The sequence below is a fragment of the Falco rusticolus genome, chromosome 6, assembly GCF_015220075.1.
Source record: "Falco rusticolus isolate bFalRus1 chromosome 6, bFalRus1.pri, whole genome shotgun sequence".
In the NCBI taxonomy this organism is placed as follows: Eukaryota; Metazoa; Chordata; class Aves; order Falconiformes; family Falconidae; genus Falco; species Falco rusticolus.
This window is the reverse complement of record NC_051192.1, coordinates 63,331,487-63,350,674: the sequence shown is the minus strand read 5'-3', so window position 1 is coordinate 63,350,674 and position 19,188 is coordinate 63,331,487. Positions and strand designations below refer to the sequence as shown.

Below are 19,188 nucleotides of genomic sequence, written 5' to 3'. Positions count from 1 at the left end.
AATATAAACATAATGTAAGGGAGAAGCAACAGACAGCTATGCAATATCCTTAAGTAATCAGGACCGCAGACCAGTCACGCCACGCATGCAGAAGCTGCACATGCAAACCAGGTGGAATCAGCAATCAGCAAGGTAAAATGAAAAAAAAAAATCTAAGCAAATGAACTAAATCTCAAAATCTTAAGGTTTTTAATTCTCTTTCACATGTATCGTACATATTTATGTAATTAGCCCATTTGGTAACTGTTGTGAAACAACTAAAATGAATTGTTGTTTCCAAATTACACGTATTAGTTACTACATTAACTTACACAGATGCAGAAAAATTACAATTGTTATACAAGTAGCATTAGATACACTACTGATCTTTTCTATTATTTCCTCTCCTGCTAATTTGAATCTTATTAGGACTATACACTCACTTGCTTTAATTAAAAAAAATTAATCAAAAAACCAGTGGCTGTCATACAGATTATTAAAGCAATCCCTTTATATAGTTATTAAGGTTATACTGCAAAAACATGCAAAATGTTTAATCAAGATAATAAGATGAATGTACAATTCCAGATTTTAAACATCTGGGAGAAGGGGGCATTTAAGACTAAAACTTACCATTCCTGTGATGTTTGGATTTGCTCCTTTCTCAAGCAGCAGTTTAGCTACTTCAGTACGGCCTTTATATGATGCCCACATCAGGGCAGTCCACCCTCCCTGGCGAGTACAATTCAAAGAAATGCAAAAAATGAAAAATACTCTTTAGAATCCTAATTACTACCTTTTCTTTCATATTGTATTTGTCCTAAATCCAAAACACTGTAAAGATTAATTACACAACCTTGTAATCCTACTTATGTAGGGTAAATAACAGAACACATATGAAAGTACCAATTTCCTGCTGTGTAGAAAACTTGGGAGTATACCATGTCCTAAACGTTCCTGAATTTGCTGTAAACACAGTTCAGACTTCAAGCGCATACAAATCTAGTCACTGGATAAACAAACCAAAAAAGAAAGCACTATCTTCAAACAAAAGTCTAGAACCCAAATCAATTAATATGGAGTGTTTACTTTTGATCTGTGTAACAGACAGCTGGCCTTTGTACAGTAATTATGTAATGATTTGCTTCCTCATGAAAAAGAAGTGAATTGTGTCCTCTTAAGGGAGTAATAAAAGCAATGAACTTCAAACTGCATTAGCGTGTTCATTGAAGTTTGTAAACTAGGAGACAAGAAGTTTCACTACCTAAGGCATTTGACAGATTAGGTAACCAAAACTTAGTCTAAAATAACAGTATGTCTCTGATAATTGTAAACACAATTTTTATTATAAAACACTTTTGAGGAGGTAAAAAATCCTTCTCAGACTGACACTGCCCTAGAAATCAACCACTGGCCTCGTGGGTGTGCTTAACATTAGGCTTATGAAAAAGTTAGGTTAGCAGGACATGGTAAGATGTAAGATGCCTCAGCCTTCAGACAGAATAGAACTTTAATTGAAGGAAGCACCTCAGTGCTCCCCTAGTGGTTTTCCATACTCTAACTTAAGCAGAATTAAATTGGTCCTTCCAAGTACCTAATTCCTTCTTCAGTCAATGGAGACAAGACTATACCTCTTCAGAGGCATCTAATCTTCTAATCATGTAAGTAACTTCTGTAAGGCTTTATGTGGAGTGGACTAGAGCACCCACTTTCCCATATGAAAAATTTGGGAAGACGAATGAAAAAAAATTCCAGGATATCGAGAACAAGGACTACTATGTGAGTAATCACAATTGTCCAGAGGAAAAGTAATTGCGGACAGGTACCCTCTGTGAAAAGGTAAAATTTATTTTACCAGAATACTGTAAAAAAAGCCATCATCACAAAAAAAACAACCACAAAACAAACTAACCCTCCCTCCTCAAAAAACTCTCCCCCACAAAACACAGCCAAAAATCCAACTGTTCTTCAGTTTAACCTTTTTCCAAAGCAAATTAAGAAGAAAAAAACAGCCCTAGAAGAAAACAAGCTGCCATTAACACTAAAACAACTATTTTACAGCTGTAAAACCAACATTTAAATATATATTCTTTTCCATTTTAACAGCAGAGTACATAATTTAAGAATAAAAGATCTTTGATTTGTTTTACAGAACTGAAATCTCCAACTGCCAAAACTGTTGTTCTTACTAAGAACTACTTTATTTTTACACTAGGGCAGCACATACCAAATCCCGATGCTCCAAACTGACATTGTAGTTGAGTAGCTCTGCTACAATAGCTGCATGTCCTTCTTTCGCTGCTGAAATAAGAGCTGTCCAGTTATCCTACGAAAAGAAAAAAAACAAACATTTAAAAAGCGATATTCAGTATTTCAGTACAATTACCTTGTTTTTCAAGTGTTTAACGCCCAATAGGAAATCTACAACTCTTTAAAAAAGCTGCTGTTTAAAAAAAACAACAAAAAACAACACCAACCAAAACACACAGAAAAGTACTCATACATTACCTGCCAGCTATACACATGAAAATACAGACCAACAACTACTGCAAAATCTCCCCTCCAATTATCTCCTTTCCCACCCAATATCCATCACCCTCCACTCGTCACTTCACTGCTGGTTAACTTCTTAAAAAATTTATGGAGGAAGCAACACCTACAAAAGATTAGAGAATGAGGTCAAGACATTGAGAACTGCTGGGTGGGGATAAGACGGCAACCAAGACTACATAAAAAGGTGGTGTTCTGTCACCACCCAAGTGGAGCTAATAGGCAGCACCCAAGGGGCTAATATGCAGGGGAATTTGGACCACAGCTCTTAGATTTAGGATCACTTCAGGAGATACGTTTCCTCTTGCATTACACTTCCCTTCCATCCACTGCTCAAACCACGTCCAGGTGCAGACTACTGTTTTATGTGCTATTCACACGTAAATACAGCAACAGTTCACGTGGTAACTGTTCTCCCTATAAGAACTGTAGCATTTACAGCAAATATAATAAAATGTCTCAAAAAAGACAGAGACTTTTTTTGTTTGGTTGGTTTTTTAGAAGTGACAGGTTTCATACCAGACCTTTTCTGGATGTCTACACTGCTAAAATTAAACCAGGTACAGAAGAATAAAATACAACCACCCAAGCAACATCCTTTCCCTGTTTGTCACTCTTCATTGGAATATACAGACCTTTCAAAACTTTTTAACACCACCTCTGTCCTATTCATCCTTTCTGGGCATCTTTCACCTAGAGTCAACCTCTTCTGTAAAGGCAGGAAGACAGTTCATAAATTTGAAACCCTTCTCTGTCACTGTTCTGGTTTTCACCTGAAATAACCCTTTAACTGAAATCCTCCCTCAGTACTTATTGGAAAACACCAAGGCCACACAAAAACAAATAAAATAAATAAATAAAATATCCTGACATACCACAACATCACCAAGATGAGCAAAATCACCCGGACCTCATTTTTGATGCTGAATTTCTCTATTCCACCTGCCTTTTTATGTCAATGACTGCCAATCCTAAGAAATCAGCAGCAGCATTCAGCAGAGACCCTCAGACATTTAAAACATCTTAAATATCCCTATTCTTCATGAGGAATCAAATCAGAGAAATACAGAGCAAAGCAACTTTGGATAAAATGTCTCTTATATGTCACTGTTTTCCACCTTTTTTTCTCCCTCCCCTCAACTCTAACCTAAATTCCTTTTCTTTGCCTGCCTCTTGAAATTTCTTTTTCCTCTGCTGTTAGGTACCATCACATAAAGCACTAATACTTACTGCATCTTCCAAGTTGCAATTAGCTCCCTTCTTGAGAAGCTCCTGGACAATTTCTAAATTGCCTTGCTCAGCAGCCAACATGAGCGGAGTCTGGCCATTCTGAAATCAAAATGATAGGAAAAGTGATGCATTGGGAAACAATGCAAATGACACACACACCAACAATCAAAGGCCATATACTATACAGGAATGTTAAGTTGTTTCTACATTTTAACTGCCAGTGAGAAGAACTGAAAAGGACTGGTTTTCAAACAATGCAGTAAACTTGCAATTAAAATGGAGAATGTGGCATTAAACCCTGTCCCATAAGAGATTAAAAGAACCAAAACCAAAAAAACCCCAACATTTCAGCCATTAAAAATGGCTACCAGAAAAAAGTTACATTGCTAAATGTCTTTCTTTCTGAATGATTTGCCCACTGAAGACATCTCTAATACACCCCGTACATCTTTACATCTTGAAGTAACTCAGTCACTTGTTCAGAAGTACATAAATCCAATGTATGAACAACAATGGCCATTAAAACATGTACACTGATTCAGAGTAACAGTAAGATCTCTTGCTGAAGCCTTGCAAAAAAGTCAACCTATATACCATACTTTCATCTGACATTACATCAAACACAGACCAAATTATTCCTGCCCTGTGCAACACAGGTTTTTAACAGACAGCCTCACCTCAGGGAAAAGATAGAAAAGCTGTTTTATTTGCCTTCAAGGACATTTTCAAAGTCAGCTACAATCTGTCACCCTTCCATTAGCCTATTTCTGTGCCAGCAAACTTCTGAGATACAACTGCTCTGCACGACCACAGTGGGTTTGCATGGCAAGGCTTTGGTAGGGGGTGGGCTACAGAGGTGACTTCTGTGAGAAGCTGCCAGAAGCTTCCCTCACGTCCACCAGAGCCAGCGCCAGCCGGCTCCAAGATGGACCCACCACTGGCCAAGGCCAAGTTAACCAGCGATAGTGATAGCACCTCTGTGATAGCATATTAAAAAGGGGGGAGGGGGAAATAAATCTGTGCCAGCAATGAGAAGAGTGAAAGTATGTGAGAGCAACAACTCTGCAGCCCCCCAGGTCAGTGCAGAAGGAGGGGCAGGAGTTGCTCCAGGCACCTGAGTAGAGATACTCTTGCAGCCCATGGTGAAGACCATGGTGAGACAGGCTGTGGAGGTTAGCAGTGGAGCAGATATCCACGCTGAAGCAAGTGGATGCCCAAAAGGAGGCTGTAACCTCAGGGGAAGCCTATGTGGAAGCAGGTTTGCTGGCAGGACTTGCAGACCCATGCCAGAGGGGAGCCCAGGCTGGAGCAGTCTGTGCCTGAAAGACTTGCACCCCATGGGGGGGACCCATGTTGGAGCAGAGCAGTTGGTGAAGAACCGCAGCCCATGGGAAGGACTCACACTGGAGAAGTTCATGGAGAACCATCTCCTGTGAGAGGGACCCCACGCTGGGGCAGGAGAAGAGTGTGAAGAGGAAGGAGTGCCAGAAACAACATGTGATGAACTGACCATAACCTCCATTCCCTGTTCCCCTGCCCCACTCAGGGGAAGGATGTAAAGAAATCAGGAGTAAAGTTGAATCCAAGAAGAAGGGAGGGGTGCAGAGAAGGTATTTTTTCTGATCTGAACGGTAATAAATTAAACTAATTTTCCCCAAGTCGAGTCTGTTTTGCCTGTGACAGTAACTGCTGAGTGATCTCTCCCTGTCCTTATCTTATTCCACGAGCCTTTTGTTACATTTTCTCTCCCCTGTCTGGCTGAGGAGGGGAGTGATAGAGCAGCTTTGGTGGGCACCTGGCATTCAGCCAGGGTCAACCCACCACAATGATGAAAAGTAAAACTTAGTAAATTTGACAGTAGATTTGTGAGTTTCAACAAGCTTAATAAACAAAAAGAATTTGTCCTGCCCTCTCTTCTGTCTTTTCACTGTACCATATAGAAACCTCAAATTATCTAGTCTCTAAATAATTCAAAAGTTACATCTTAGGAGTTATATACCAGCAACTTCCCTGAAAAAAATAAAAATCAATGCAGAATCAAAACACAGTAACATCACTAATCTTTGTTAGTAAAACAGTTAACAGTTAAGATTAATAAAGATATTTGAGGAGTTCTTTCTGCTCTTTATATATATATATTTTGAACAAAATAATTAAAAAAAAATTAAGTCACAGAAATGCACTGATTCTTTCAAAAAAGCTTTCCAGCCTATGAGCTACTCCCTAACCAGACTTCACAGAATCTTCCCCACGACATTATGGATGACAAACAGTATTACTTGTGACACGATATAACTTAATATCTAACAGTGTAATTTTTTTACAGGAAGAAATTATGCTCTCGTATAAGTTTATATTGTTATAACCATACACTGTATACATTCAAAATGGTATCCCTGCATAGTTCCTAAGGTATATTTTGTATCAACAAGCAGCTGTATTTAGGTCTGGACACAAAAAAAACCCCTAAAATGCTCAAAAAATCAAGAGGAAGGAAAATACTATTTTCTAGAAGATAATAGCTCTCCAGAGGAGAGAACAGTCATAACTTTTGCTCCTTAAGAAGAGTTCTTTATTTGCAAATGAATATTTTGGGAATACAAATGCCAAGTGATTTGGGAAATCACGCCCAACCAATCTGACTGCCTTCTGTGATAGTATCATTGGCTCGGTGGATGAAGAGCTGAGACACTGCTGAGCCCACCTCTAACAAGGATTTAGGCACTGTCTCCCAGAACATCCACACAGACAAACTACTGAAGAACGGACTAGATAAATGGACAGTGAGGTGGACTGAAACTGGTTCAGCTGTTGGGCTCAGAGGGTTGTGATCAGCAGCACAACATCCAGCTGGAGGCCAGTCACTAGTGCAGTACCACAGGGGTCAATACTGTGGCCCTTCATTAATGACCCGGGCAATGGGACAGAGTGCACCCTCAGCACATTTGCAGCCAGTACAAGACTGGGAGGAGTGCCTGATGCACCAGGTGCTTGTGCTGCCATCCAGAGGGACCTTGACAGGCTGGAGAAACGGGCAGACAGGAGCCTCACTGTACTGAATGTAAGTGTCCAGGCTTTGGAGCTGGGGGAGCTGCACAGAGCCTCTGTGAAAAGACGCTGGGCCTGCCCTGTGCTGGACGCAGCAAATTCCGCTCAGGACACAGGACTAGGTAACCTCCAGAGGTCCCTTCCAAACAGTGCTCAGCAATACACAATAAAATCCCTATTTTAGCATGAGCATTCTTCTTATCTCCTTCTGAACAGTTACTATTGTTATCATTGTGATTGTTGTCTTCCACAGGTGGGTAACAGAAACTGAACAAAAGTATCTCTGGTCAAGAGGATGTTGTGGGTAAGGAAAGGATCCCCTCCTGTAAGACGTGTCATACAGTTGTAGACTAGGCTCTGGTATTCTTAGCCGGATGTAAAACTTTTCTATAGGGGTACTAAAAACATCCTTCCCTTTTTGCTAGGAGATTCTCCAATACAGTTTCAATGTTTTAGCAAATAATGGAGATTTGCACCAACACAGAAACAATCCCTGTGACACCTAGATTAAGTATCAAAAGTTGCCCAGGAGTCTAGACACTCCACAACAACTACATGCTTATATTTCTCACAAGTATATCTGTACATCACAGCCAAGTGATGGCCATGCTGTTGAGAGGAATTACCAGCAGAGGGAACAAGCTACTCCTCAGATACACATGAACCTCACCACCTGGCATGCAGTAAACACTCTGAAACAAAAATTCTCCCATCTCAATTACCTCAGCATATCCAAATTATAAAGAGGCACACCTGTATCTTTTTAGGGAAACCATTCAGCAGTGTTACCTTACAGATTAGCTCTCTCGCAGTCCATGAGAGAATGGAAGATTCAGAATTGAAGATGCATAAAGTACTTCAGTATCAAAAGCAGAGAAGCAGAAAGAAAGACACATCAAAGGAAACTGAAGGCTGTTAGGATCAAAGTGTATCAGACAAGGCAAGCATCTATCATTAGCTGTTAAGTAATCTATGTATCTGGTGTCAGAGAAGAATGCACACAGGGAAAAGGATGTGCAGGGAGAAGGCAGAGAGACTGAGACTTGTTCCACTTAACTGCAACTGCTGGTGTAAATCCAAAAAAACCATCCATATGCAAACTGACTGGAACATCCCAATGTTTCCAGCAACTGATCACAGCCAAGATATAAAGGGTTGGTAACAATGTGGGTGATCCTACCATTGGACAAGTCACTACAGCCTGGGAGGTCCTGCCACTAGCAAACCTTGGCTTGTCAGAAGTCTTTTTAGATCTACTCCACTGACATTCTCATTTTGGTATTTTGTTTTTACCCAAGAAGAAAAGACATCTTGGCAGGTCCAGAACTGGAAACAGAATTTGCACTCAATGCCACTGAACTCCAGTGAAGAGCTACCACTTAAAAAAAACTCTTATCATTGATACATACAAACAGTTGTTGTCCCTGGGTTTAACACTGATGCAAACCATACATGTCTCCAGAAATTGCCTTCTCCAATGCAATATATCAGAAGACTGAAAAAATTCGGTATCAGGGAAATGATCTCTGCAAAAAAGGCAGTTACTGAAACCCAGGAGTGCACTTAGTCCCATCAAAAAGAGAAGTAAAATTTAGAAAAGGTGGTGAAGGCAGTGACACTGCTGAGATAAAGTCAACACAGACTATCCATCTAATTTTGGCCATGCTGTTGAGAGGAATTACCAGCAGAGGGAACAAGCTACTCCTCAGATACACATGAACCTCACCACCTGGCATGCAGTAAACACTCTGAAACAAAAATTCTCCCATCTCAATTACCTCAGCATATGCACATGCACAGCATGAAATAAATGTGTCGACAATGAGAGAAAACTGTCTTAATTGAAGCCAGAACTGATAACTACAGTAAGGCTAAATTCTGTACATTGGTTTCACAATTGCATGATGCTTTTTGGTTTTGAGTGGTATATGCCATTCGACTTCTTTCCAAAAATATTCCTGCCATCTTATGCAAATTTAAAAAAACAACGCAGCAGAACAAAACATGCATTTTCGAAGACTTAAAAAAAAATAAAAAAAATCAGAAAGCCGCTCTTCCATGCACTGTAAGGTATGTATAAAAACTGCCTAGACTGTTAGACTCAGTGGGTAATTGCCAACTGTTCACAGTAACGGATGCTCGTCTGGGAGGGTTTGATTTGGGGCTAACACTGTAGCATCTTCATCAACATAAACCATGAAACAGAAAGCGCTCTAATCAAGTTTACAGACTGCCCCAAGCTATGGAGAGCAGCTGATATGCCTGCAGTTCAGAGAAAAGGCCTGACAACCCCTCTGCAGTTCAACAAAGGCAAATGCAGAGAGACTGGATCAGACTGACCACAGGCAACAGTACTGGCTAGGGACGCCTGCCTGGGGAGCCACACTGCAGAACCAGGCATGGGGTCCCAATGGACAAGAGGGCCACAAGTCAGCAGTGTGCCCCTGCAGCAACAAAGGCAACTCAAATACTGGGGTGCATTAACAAGACCACTGCTAGCCCTCTACTCAACACTGGTGAGGCTGAATCCAGAACACAATGCCCCATTTTGGGCTCCCAACAACAGAGAGATTGACAAACTGCAGAGTCCAGCAATGGGGTCACTCAGATGGTTATGAGACTGGAACACAAGACATGCAAGCAGAAACTAAGAGCTGGATTTGTTCAGTCTGGAAAAGGGAAGAGTAAGGGGGCATTAACATCAGTCTTACCCGACTTAGAAGGGGAATCTTCGGAGACAAAGGCAGATTCTTCTCAAGGGACACACAAGAAGACAAGAAGCAACAGCCACAAGATGCAGCAAAGGATATTCCAATACAACGTAAGGAAAGGAAAATCTTTTTAAACAAAGACTGGTTAAGCACTGGAGAATTGCCCAGAGAGGCTGCAGGTTCTCCAAGCTTTTAGGGACTTTCAAATTTTGCCTGTTAAGTCCCTGAGCAACCTGATATAACAATGAAGTTAGTCCTGCAATTTGGAGGAGACTGAATACAATGACCTCCAGAGGTCCCTCCTATCCTGAATCTTTCTGCAAATCTGATTCTCTGAATATCCTATGTTAAGTTGACAAGGTTCCAGATCTACAACACTATTTAGAAAATCAGAACAAAAATAAAATTTTATGATACAAGTTGCACATCCAGATGAAAGAAAAGTCCAAATGCTTACAAATCAGAAAAACTACACAGAAGATGAAACAAATTAATCAAATCATCTAAACTTATTTGTAAAATACACAGAAGACTTAATAGTACATAAAGATAACCTGAATTTTAAACATTGTGCAAAACAATGTAAACAGTCACTAGCAACAGACATTTGCATGAATCAAACCTCCCAAGAAACTCTCAGGAATCTTTAGCGCAGCATACTGAAACCACAGCACCGCAGCACATTTGCTTAAATTGGTGGTGGCAATATGCTCAAATCAGACACTAACAATTATTGCACTATCACAGGATTCTGAATAATCCATATTTAAACTCTCTACTGTGTATCAAGACTTCCCGCATAATCCCAGTAAAGTCATTTAATCCTCCTGGTTACATCTAGACTTAACTTTTTGGATACAGGTCTTTTCATCCAGGTGAGCATCTGCTCAAAGTAAATTACAAAGATGCTTCTATTTGGATCATATAACAAAGTTTCTCTTGCCTGGAAACCAGGATGTGGTGGAAGAGTTGTTACTATCCCGGGTTTCACCCCAAAGTGGACGGGGCAAGAACGCACATGCAGCTGGATCTGCGAACTAAGGAACAATTCCTAGTTGTGGAAATACAGGTATAATCTTCATTCACAACGTAAGGATGGAGCTGCATTTTCCAGCTCAGAAGAACACTCAGAAAACAAATGCAATGAAAGATGTTGAGATGTTGAAAGAGACTGAACACTCTGTGCAAAGGTAAGCAATCATTTGAAAATAAAACTGAAATTTTGTACATTAAATAACCAGTGTGATCTCACTAATTACTCATTCTGCAACTAATAACTAATAAGCTGCAATATGAAACTGAACTTTCAAAAAATCATCTTACCTCATTCCTCTCATCTACATCCCTGCATTTCTCAAGAAGTGCTTTCAGAGCAGGAACATTTCCTTCTTCTACGTAGGTCAACAGACTCTGACTCATTAGACTTGCCATCTTCGCACAGTATTTAAAATGCTTCTGTAACAAAGCTTACCTCTATTTCAGGAAAGGAAAAAAAAAAAAATTTAAGTAAAGGCTAAGAGAGTTACCTTTGACATTAGAAACCATGAATTGTACATGCCAATAAGTTATTGGTTGGCTAGAAATACCCATCATTCTCCTCATCAAAACGCTGTAGAGACAATTGCAGTGAAACACACTATATTTCAATGAAAACTCAATTGCTTACTCTTTTGAGTTCTTGGAAAATTACAGAATTTATTCTAATTCTTAGGTATTGTCTACATATGTAATTTGAATGGAATGCATAGTAGTCTTCATTTGCATATTTTTTCTACATATATAACATTATAGGAATACTGTAAATGTTACATACTTTACATGTGCTTAGTTATTTACAATATAACCCTTGTCTTCTATGTACATAAGCAGAATATTGACACTATTCAGCACTATGAAATACAGCAATAATATCTAAATTGCAGCCATATGGAAGTCTGAGAAACACCGTTTATTAAATCAGTTATCACCAATTTTATCCAGAAATGCTTGCATGTGGCACATTGTTAACTTGCTAGTCAAACTTAACATAGCTTCTGTCAACTGATTACATGTTTTTAACCTCCAGTATCCAAGACAGGAAAGCTTTTTCTTGCTGAATGCAGACAATTAAGAACCATTAAAGACTTCCTAAAAAGCTGTTGGCTAGTAAGCTCAGAGAACCAGCAGTATTACTGTGCCAAATTTATATGCATACAGCTCCAGAAGCTAAATTATTCACTGCACCTAAATTAAGTTTCACTGGATGCAGAGAAGTCTTAGGCTAAATTTAAGACTCCACCCTTCCCACTGCCACCTTTCTCCTCACCAGTAGATGACATGAGTTACGGTCTCTCTGGCTTTTTTTTTGTGTGTTATAGCAATGTAACAGCAGAGGAAAAACTCCAGTTTAGTGCTAGCTAAAGCCTACTGGTTAGGCTATTCTCTACCAGGCAGAAGCCAAAGACCAATCGCTTTCCCATGCAAATGTTCTAACTTTTATTCTCACAGAAAAGCAGCCAGTGACTTTTTCTGCACTCCCAACCGAAATGGAACTTTAGGAAAAAAGAAATGAAAGGAAGCCAGCAGGAACTTCACAATGTTTAGCGTGGAGAAGTTAGCTTAGATTTAGCTGTTTGAATGGAACAATCTACTTCAGCTTTAGACTGCTTACATAGACCATAACAGTATTGCGCCAACCTTTCTCCTTTAGCAAGTAAACATAGACAAACACGCTGCTGTCAGGATGTTAGACACAACCTGAGCCCACTTGCAGCACCACAGCCATCAGATGACTCGCATATGGAAATGCCTTGCACATAAAAATGCCGGCAAAGAAGCCAACACACCCAGTTCAGTTGCCAGCAGCTCTGGGTACATGTAGAAGAACTTTAGGAACACACGAATGCTTAACAACAAAATAAACCATACATTTTAGGCATGCAAACAGAAGAGCATGAGAGGAAGAAGAGAGGAAAAGGTTGGACTGTGATTCCCACTGTTAAATTTGGGCTTAAAATCCAGGTTGCAGCTTAAAGGATAAATTCCAAATAGGATTTCGGCACCTGGACTCTCCATGCTCTGAATGTCCACATACCATGCAAAAATGCACAAAGCTAATCATATCATTCAGACATTATTTAAAACTCAAACCTAGAATCAGTTCAAAAAATATCTAGATTTGACATACAAAGGCCAGCAAGTTTTACTGGGCACTGCACAAACAGCCAGTCTCTACCACAAGGAAGTTATAAATAAACTAAGAATACAAAAAGTCTGTAATGTTTACTGCATAGTTAAAAGTACTGTCATGCAAAGGGGGGTGAACAACAGTGGTGTCACATAACTGTCTTTATTTTTTTTTTCAGTAGAATGAAGAGCTAATTGAGAGGTTGCAAACTTTAAAAATCCTAAACTATGCCAAAAATGAAAGGTTGAAAAGGAACAGTGACTGTAGTGACTCAGTGCCCACACACAGGCTCCTACTGCTATTTCAGATACAAAACCACCAGAAAAGTCAGCATCTTGCCTGGCATTCAGCTGCCAGTCCAGAACAGTCCACCTCCTTTATGGCCTGCACCAGTATCTTACAGCCCTATGCAGATGTCTCTGATATTCTCCAGCGCCTAGAACATTGTTTAGATATTCACATGCAGGCATGTGAATTCCTCCCATACATTTTTACATATTTTGACAGAAATTCATGAAATATGACTTGCCACTAGCTCCACTGCTACCACATTTTCTGATTTCCCTGTGCAGCATCCCACCTTCTCTCCTGTAGCTGTACCTTAAACCCCCATGCTATGTTCCATACCAAATACTAAACTGAAAAGATTTAATATCACCAGCAAAACATGACAATGTTTCACCAAGTGATTTACGCTATGCAGTTGCTATCAAAATTTCACCAATTAATTCCGAGCTAGTGAGAAAAAGTATTTGGCCTTGCTTCCTCCTCAAAGATTTTTCCCTTGATTTTCCCTACTGTGATATTTCAAAAGGGCAGACGCAGCCCCGCTGCACTACAGATCTGTATCCTGCTTCACAACTCATTACTTGAACTCCCAGTTATCACGACAGCACAGCTTCTACCTTTATATAGATCTGAATCCTTATAGAGGCAACTCAAACCTTTGCCTAACAGCGAAATAGCTGATGCCAATGACACATCCAGAGCTGCATTAACTCCATGTTAATATTACTTTTAAAAATGATAGAAGTTTTGTAGGGCTGAAGCACCTCCAAGCATATTAATATTCTTTGTCCCCTATGCTTCACTGGCACATATCCCCTTCTCAGAATTGATATTTTATATCTATTTTATTAAAAAAAGAACAAAATCGGATATTATGAATTTCATATCCTTGTGCTTCCACTTGCCATTGTTCAGGCGAGCTTCTCGGAGCATCCAAAAGATTAGTATCATTGGAGGGCTTTAGGAAAGCACTGTTTATAGAGTCAGCAACAGAAATTTCCATTTAAAATGCAACCTGAATTCACCAGGTTAATCTATGTGTTAGTATTGTTCTCATCCTTTAATAAACCCAGCAAAATAAAGAAAGAAAAAAAGAAAAAAGACAAAAAAAACCCCACCACCGTACCAACAAAATATATGTAAACAAGGTTGGTGGTATGATTTTTGGAAGCATTCCCCCAAGAACAATAAACATACCCGAAAATAGGCTGAAGTTCATTCATGATGTTTTCATTCATGACACCAAGCCAATATAAATTAGAGCACAGACAGAGTCCGCCTTTTTAGTAAGTAAGATTTATGTTATGAAAATTAAGCACCCAAAGTCCATATGGGTGCTGGACACTAAAATTTCTTCCAATACTTAAGACTTCTTTTAAATTATCATAAATGCTTTGAACTGAGACTGAGGCACAGTCTCTATCTAGGTAAGTAACTCTGTTCTGGCCCCTCCAATGGAAAAAGCTCCTGAAATACATATTCATACCCTTCTCAGAACAAAGAACCCTAGAACAAAAACACCTCAGTAGCATATCCTTTACCAAAATAAAGGACGAGAACTTAATCCCTGCCAAATTTCATTAAGTCTAGTGGAAAATCAAGAGCCCATCTGGAAACTGATCCCCTTTCCTGTAAGGATTAATGCTGGGGTGTTTTTTTCCTCCCACCAAAGTGAGCTGATTCCCAGCCCATGAACCAGCTCTTTATTCACAATCCAAACTTCCAAGCTTGAAAAAATCTCACAATGCCCCCAGGCACCAAATCCTGGTATTTTATAAGACTAACAACACGCCAAGAACTATGAAAAGATATTCTAAGAGCACAAATGCTCAGGTGAAGGTAATGTTTGCACAAGGATTAACCTGTTTTTGTAAGGCACTCACATCCTCAGCTGAAGCAGACATTATCGTTATCACTGTTTTGGAAGGACTGCAAAAATTTGCTGATTTACAAGAATTTAGTTTCTCTCAGCTACTCCAATACTGACAACAGAGGTTCTGATAACTCAAATCTGCAGATACTTAATGTACTCTCAGAATCTTGTATCAGCTTCTAACTACGTGAGAAAATTATTATTACGCTAAAATTTTCCAAATATCACCATCTTTTTCATAGCTCTCACCCATAATTTTTTTACTGCGTGAGCTGTGCTTACTGATGAATATCAAAACCAGTCAACAAACACTAGCCTTATTGAGAAGACTTTCTTTTCTTGTTTTGTTTTTAATAAAGATTGTAGTGACTTACATAAAATTCATACTTTTCATCATACAATGCAGAAATTGTCACCTTCTTTTTAACATGTTTCCTTCTATTTCCAGACACAAAAGCTACCTTCCCAACATGCAGTACTGTGGCAGATCTTTCAGTTAACTGTAAAAGAAAGTAATTACAGTGCCGCTGAAATCTGGGCATGTACAAATCAGATACCGAACCATGCAGTATGTCACTCTTAAGAACTGGAAATGCCACATTTCCAAAACAGAATTTAAAGAAGTATGGAATACAGAAGAAATGTAGATATAAAATTTATTATAAAAGACTAACAGAAATAAATTTCATATTCTCAAACATTTTTATACTTCATGATGGCATAAAGAACTCAAAAACATGTTGGAACATCACCTTTGCTCACGCTGCAGAGAATGTTGCTAATACAAACATTACCTATCCTTGATGACACCGTATCATAAACACTTGCTAATGGACATACTTCATAAGCATTAAGAGATCACAAGTCAGGCATTATGTGAAGAAGTAAATATTTTTTAACTATTCTTTCTATAGGGACTGAGTCAACCAGGATTCTGTTTAAAGAACAAATTTTCAAAACAGTTGAAGTGAGTCTCTAAAATACTAATTTCTGGTATTCACTGGCAGAAAGAAATAACATCTATATGTTATATTTATGTTATATAAATAAAATCTAAGTTTCCATAAATAGTCTATACCCACAGCTCTCCTCCAGTCCCTGAAGCTCCAGTATGACTAATGACCTTATGCCAGTTTTCGTCTTTTCCTTATTTATCTGGAAACATTTATTCTTCTTCTCTTAGCGACACTCCTGTTATCCAGATGAGAAACATTTTAATACATTACCCTATTTGTTTGTTACTTCACATTAAAGAACAAACAGCATAATTAGAAAATATTAAAAGACACAAAAAGGTAACTGAAGATACACATGCAGACTTTGTTATTTTGAAACCCTTAACCAACAGAACTAAAAAAAGTTTGCGCAAAAGGAGGTCCCTATGGTTGTAACTGTTATCACAGTACACAGTAAGAAATACAGGAAACTGGAGATACATAAGTAATTCTTTTCCACCTTAGGCACTTTAGGCAACAATTGTTTCAAAATATTGTAGTGAGAGGGCTTTTTAAAAATGTTTTTTAAAACAAAACAACCTAGACTGGGGATTACATCCGAAAGACTGGAAAAATGCAAATATGTATTTAAACAAGGAGTCACCATTATCATCTGACAGCAACTATCAGATACATCCATGTTCTATCCTAGTTAAAAAGACGAATTAAAAGAAGGGGGTTGTGAATTATCTGACCACAGGATTTAAACCTTATCAGAGAAACTAATGTACCTTTAAAATGGCATTTAAATATGGTCAATGAGCAATACGGTATTGCTAAGAATATCTGAATTCTAAGACAAAATTCAATTCCTGTACACAGGAATACAAAAAGCTCAGTTTGACAAAACACTATTTCAGCTTTCAAATACTTCAAATAAAAGAAAGTAAATAGAAACAGATGCCAATATTAAGTTTTCCAAGAAATTATACCAATATAAACCAATTCTGTTAAAACCTGTATAAAACACACACAAGCATTGCAAGAAAGTCTACAACATCATCTTACACAATACTGTAAAGCCAACGTGTTTCTGTGATCATAAAATCACAGATTTTGTTTGTTAGTCACAGATACAAACCCTTTGAAAGAAAACCTAACTTTTAGAGTATTTCACCTAAGAAAAAAGTCAGTTGTGTAATGGAGATCTTCGTTAATAAGATCTTTAAATTTTTAAGGTCACATTTTATAAGATGTAGTTGCATAGGATTTCAAGTAGATGTGAGTTTCTTATTAACCAAGTTACTCTGAATAACCACCACTGCAGAACAGAGAATAAATGCCTATCCAGCAGACAAACACACATATTCCCTTACACATTATAACCTGATTAAAACCCCCTCCTTTTTAGCTTTCCACTTCTTTACTATTTGATGGGGGGGTGCGATGGGTTGTCAGGTAATCCCATAATTCAAACACTTTTCCAGAATTATTGTATTATTTCTCCTGTCAGAAGTTACAGATAGGAAATCTCATTTCCCAACCAATTTTTTAAGCATACGTGAGAAGTAGCAAAGCCCTATTCTGAAGACGTTTTGCTACTCAAGTTCTTCAGCGGTGCCCAGTGACAGCAGCAGAGGCAAGGGGCTCCTGAATGGCAGGAGGAGCTGTCCGGGCACCAGGGGACACTTTGTCAGGGTGAGGGTGACCCAGCACCGGCACAGGTTGCCCACAGGGAGGCTGTGGCGGCTCTCTCCCTGGAGACACACAGAAGCTGGCTGGACGTGGCCCTGCCACAGCAGGGGGTAGGACAGGTGACCTGCGGGGGTCCCTCGCAGCCTCAATCGTTCCGTGATTCTTCACCTCGGAAACAGGTGCCAAACTTCGCTAACGGGTCGGGCTCGTACCCGTCTTTCCAAATTAACAAAGGGAGAAAAAAACGGCGCACGAGGCGGCGCTGACAGCGGCACCGGGCCGTGCCCGCGGCACCCCACGGGCCGTTTCACCGCCGGGAAGCCGCCCCCGCCCCCCAGCGCCCCGTCCGCCGGTCGCACACGGCGCTGCCGCCGCCCCGGGGCCGGCCAGGGTGGAGCGGCCCGGGCACCGTCGCTCCCGCCCCTCGGCCCTCCGGCCCAGCCCGGCCTCGGGCGGGAGGGGGCCGTGCCCACAAGCCCACCGTTGCCCCCTCCAGCCCCCGGGCCCCGCCACCGTGAGGGGGCGGCAGCGGTGGGGGACGGGCGGCAGCGGCGGGGGACCCGCGGCCGCCCTTTGTTTGGCAGCCGGGAGCGCCCCCTCCCCCGTGCCCTTCCCCCGTCCTTCCGCGCCCGGCCCGCGCCGCCCCGTTCTCCGCCTTCCTGTGGCCACTCACCCCGCGGTCGGACGGACTCGGCCCCTGCGGGCGGCTCCCCGGGCCCAGCCGGAGGCTGACAAGGTGGCGGCGACCCCGAGCGCTCCTCACGTTCCCCCGGCAGCAGCGGCCATCTTACCTCCCTCCGCCCGCTCCGCGCCGGTCACGTGGGCTGGGGGGCGGCCCCGCCCAGCGCCGTGAGGGAGGGCGGCCATCGCCCGGACCCGCTCAGCGCCCAGCGCGGGGGCGGCCGGCCGGGGGGCGCCGCGCAGGCACCGAGAGCCTCGCGTTGGACAGCCCCGCGGGGCCGGCGCGCTAGTAACCGCATAGAAGCCGCTAATAACGGGGACCCAAACAAAAAACCCTGCCCTGGAGCCCTGGCGGCAGCGAGTCATCCGCGCCGCGGCGGGAAGGGCGGGAGCGGGCGGTGCCTGAGGGGGCTGCGCGGAGCCGGGCACCCCTCCCCGCAGCGGCGGTATCGCTCCGCAGAGCACCTGGCAGTGACCCGCAGGCTGCTTTCTGAAAGAAAACGGGGGAGAAATAAGGTTTTGTTAACGGCTGCCGCCTGACAGATGGGCCAACGAAAGCTGGTTCTCAAACCGAAGGTGAGGATGGCTGTGGTGAAGGTGGGGAAGGGGAAAAAAAAAAAGATACAAATAAAAGAAATAAATCTCACCTCACCCCAAACTTTGAGATCCACCAGCTTCTCCCAGACCTCTCCCGCAGCCCAGCTGCCCGGACAGCTTCCCGGCTAGTTTCAATATTCACCTCATGGCCTGGGCTGGGCTGTATGTGGCCAGGGCATCACAGTGCCCATTCCAACATGTTTTGCGGTTCTTCAATCTGCACTTTCTGTGATAAAAATGCATCCAGTGACTGCTAAAGGTCACTTCCATCTTCAGCACAGTCCAAACCCATGACAATAGAATTCATTTGGATAACGGGATGACAGATAATGCTCTCTAATGACTGCAGCAATAAAGTCTCCAAAAGAGATCACTGAACCTAGCTTAAACCCAGGATGGCAAGAAACCAGCAAGGGGAAAGGAGCATAGCCCCCA

General features: G+C 41.3%; 1 protein-coding gene across 3 annotated transcripts in view; it reads right to left on the bottom strand.

Moving 5' to 3' along the window:
- KIDINS220 (kinase D interacting substrate 220) overlaps nucleotides 1–18,280 on the bottom strand; it is an 80,717-nt gene extending 62,437 nt beyond the window's left edge. For all 3 annotated transcript variants that reach the window (XM_037391399.1, XM_037391401.1, XM_037391402.1), the window contains exons 1-5: nucleotides 18,149–18,280; nucleotides 10,842–10,991; nucleotides 3,760–3,858; nucleotides 2,207–2,305; nucleotides 613–711 (exon numbers count right to left, since the gene is read on the bottom strand). In XM_037391399.1, coding sequence (XP_037247296.1) covers nucleotides 613–711; nucleotides 2,207–2,305; nucleotides 3,760–3,858; nucleotides 10,842–10,949 — 405 coding nt within the window. In that variant the 5' untranslated portion in view covers nucleotides 10,950–10,991; nucleotides 18,149–18,280. The remainder of the gene's footprint in view (nucleotides 1–612; nucleotides 712–2,206; nucleotides 2,306–3,759; nucleotides 3,859–10,841; nucleotides 10,992–18,148) is intronic.
- Between the last annotated feature and the right edge of the window lie 908 nt (nucleotides 18,281–19,188).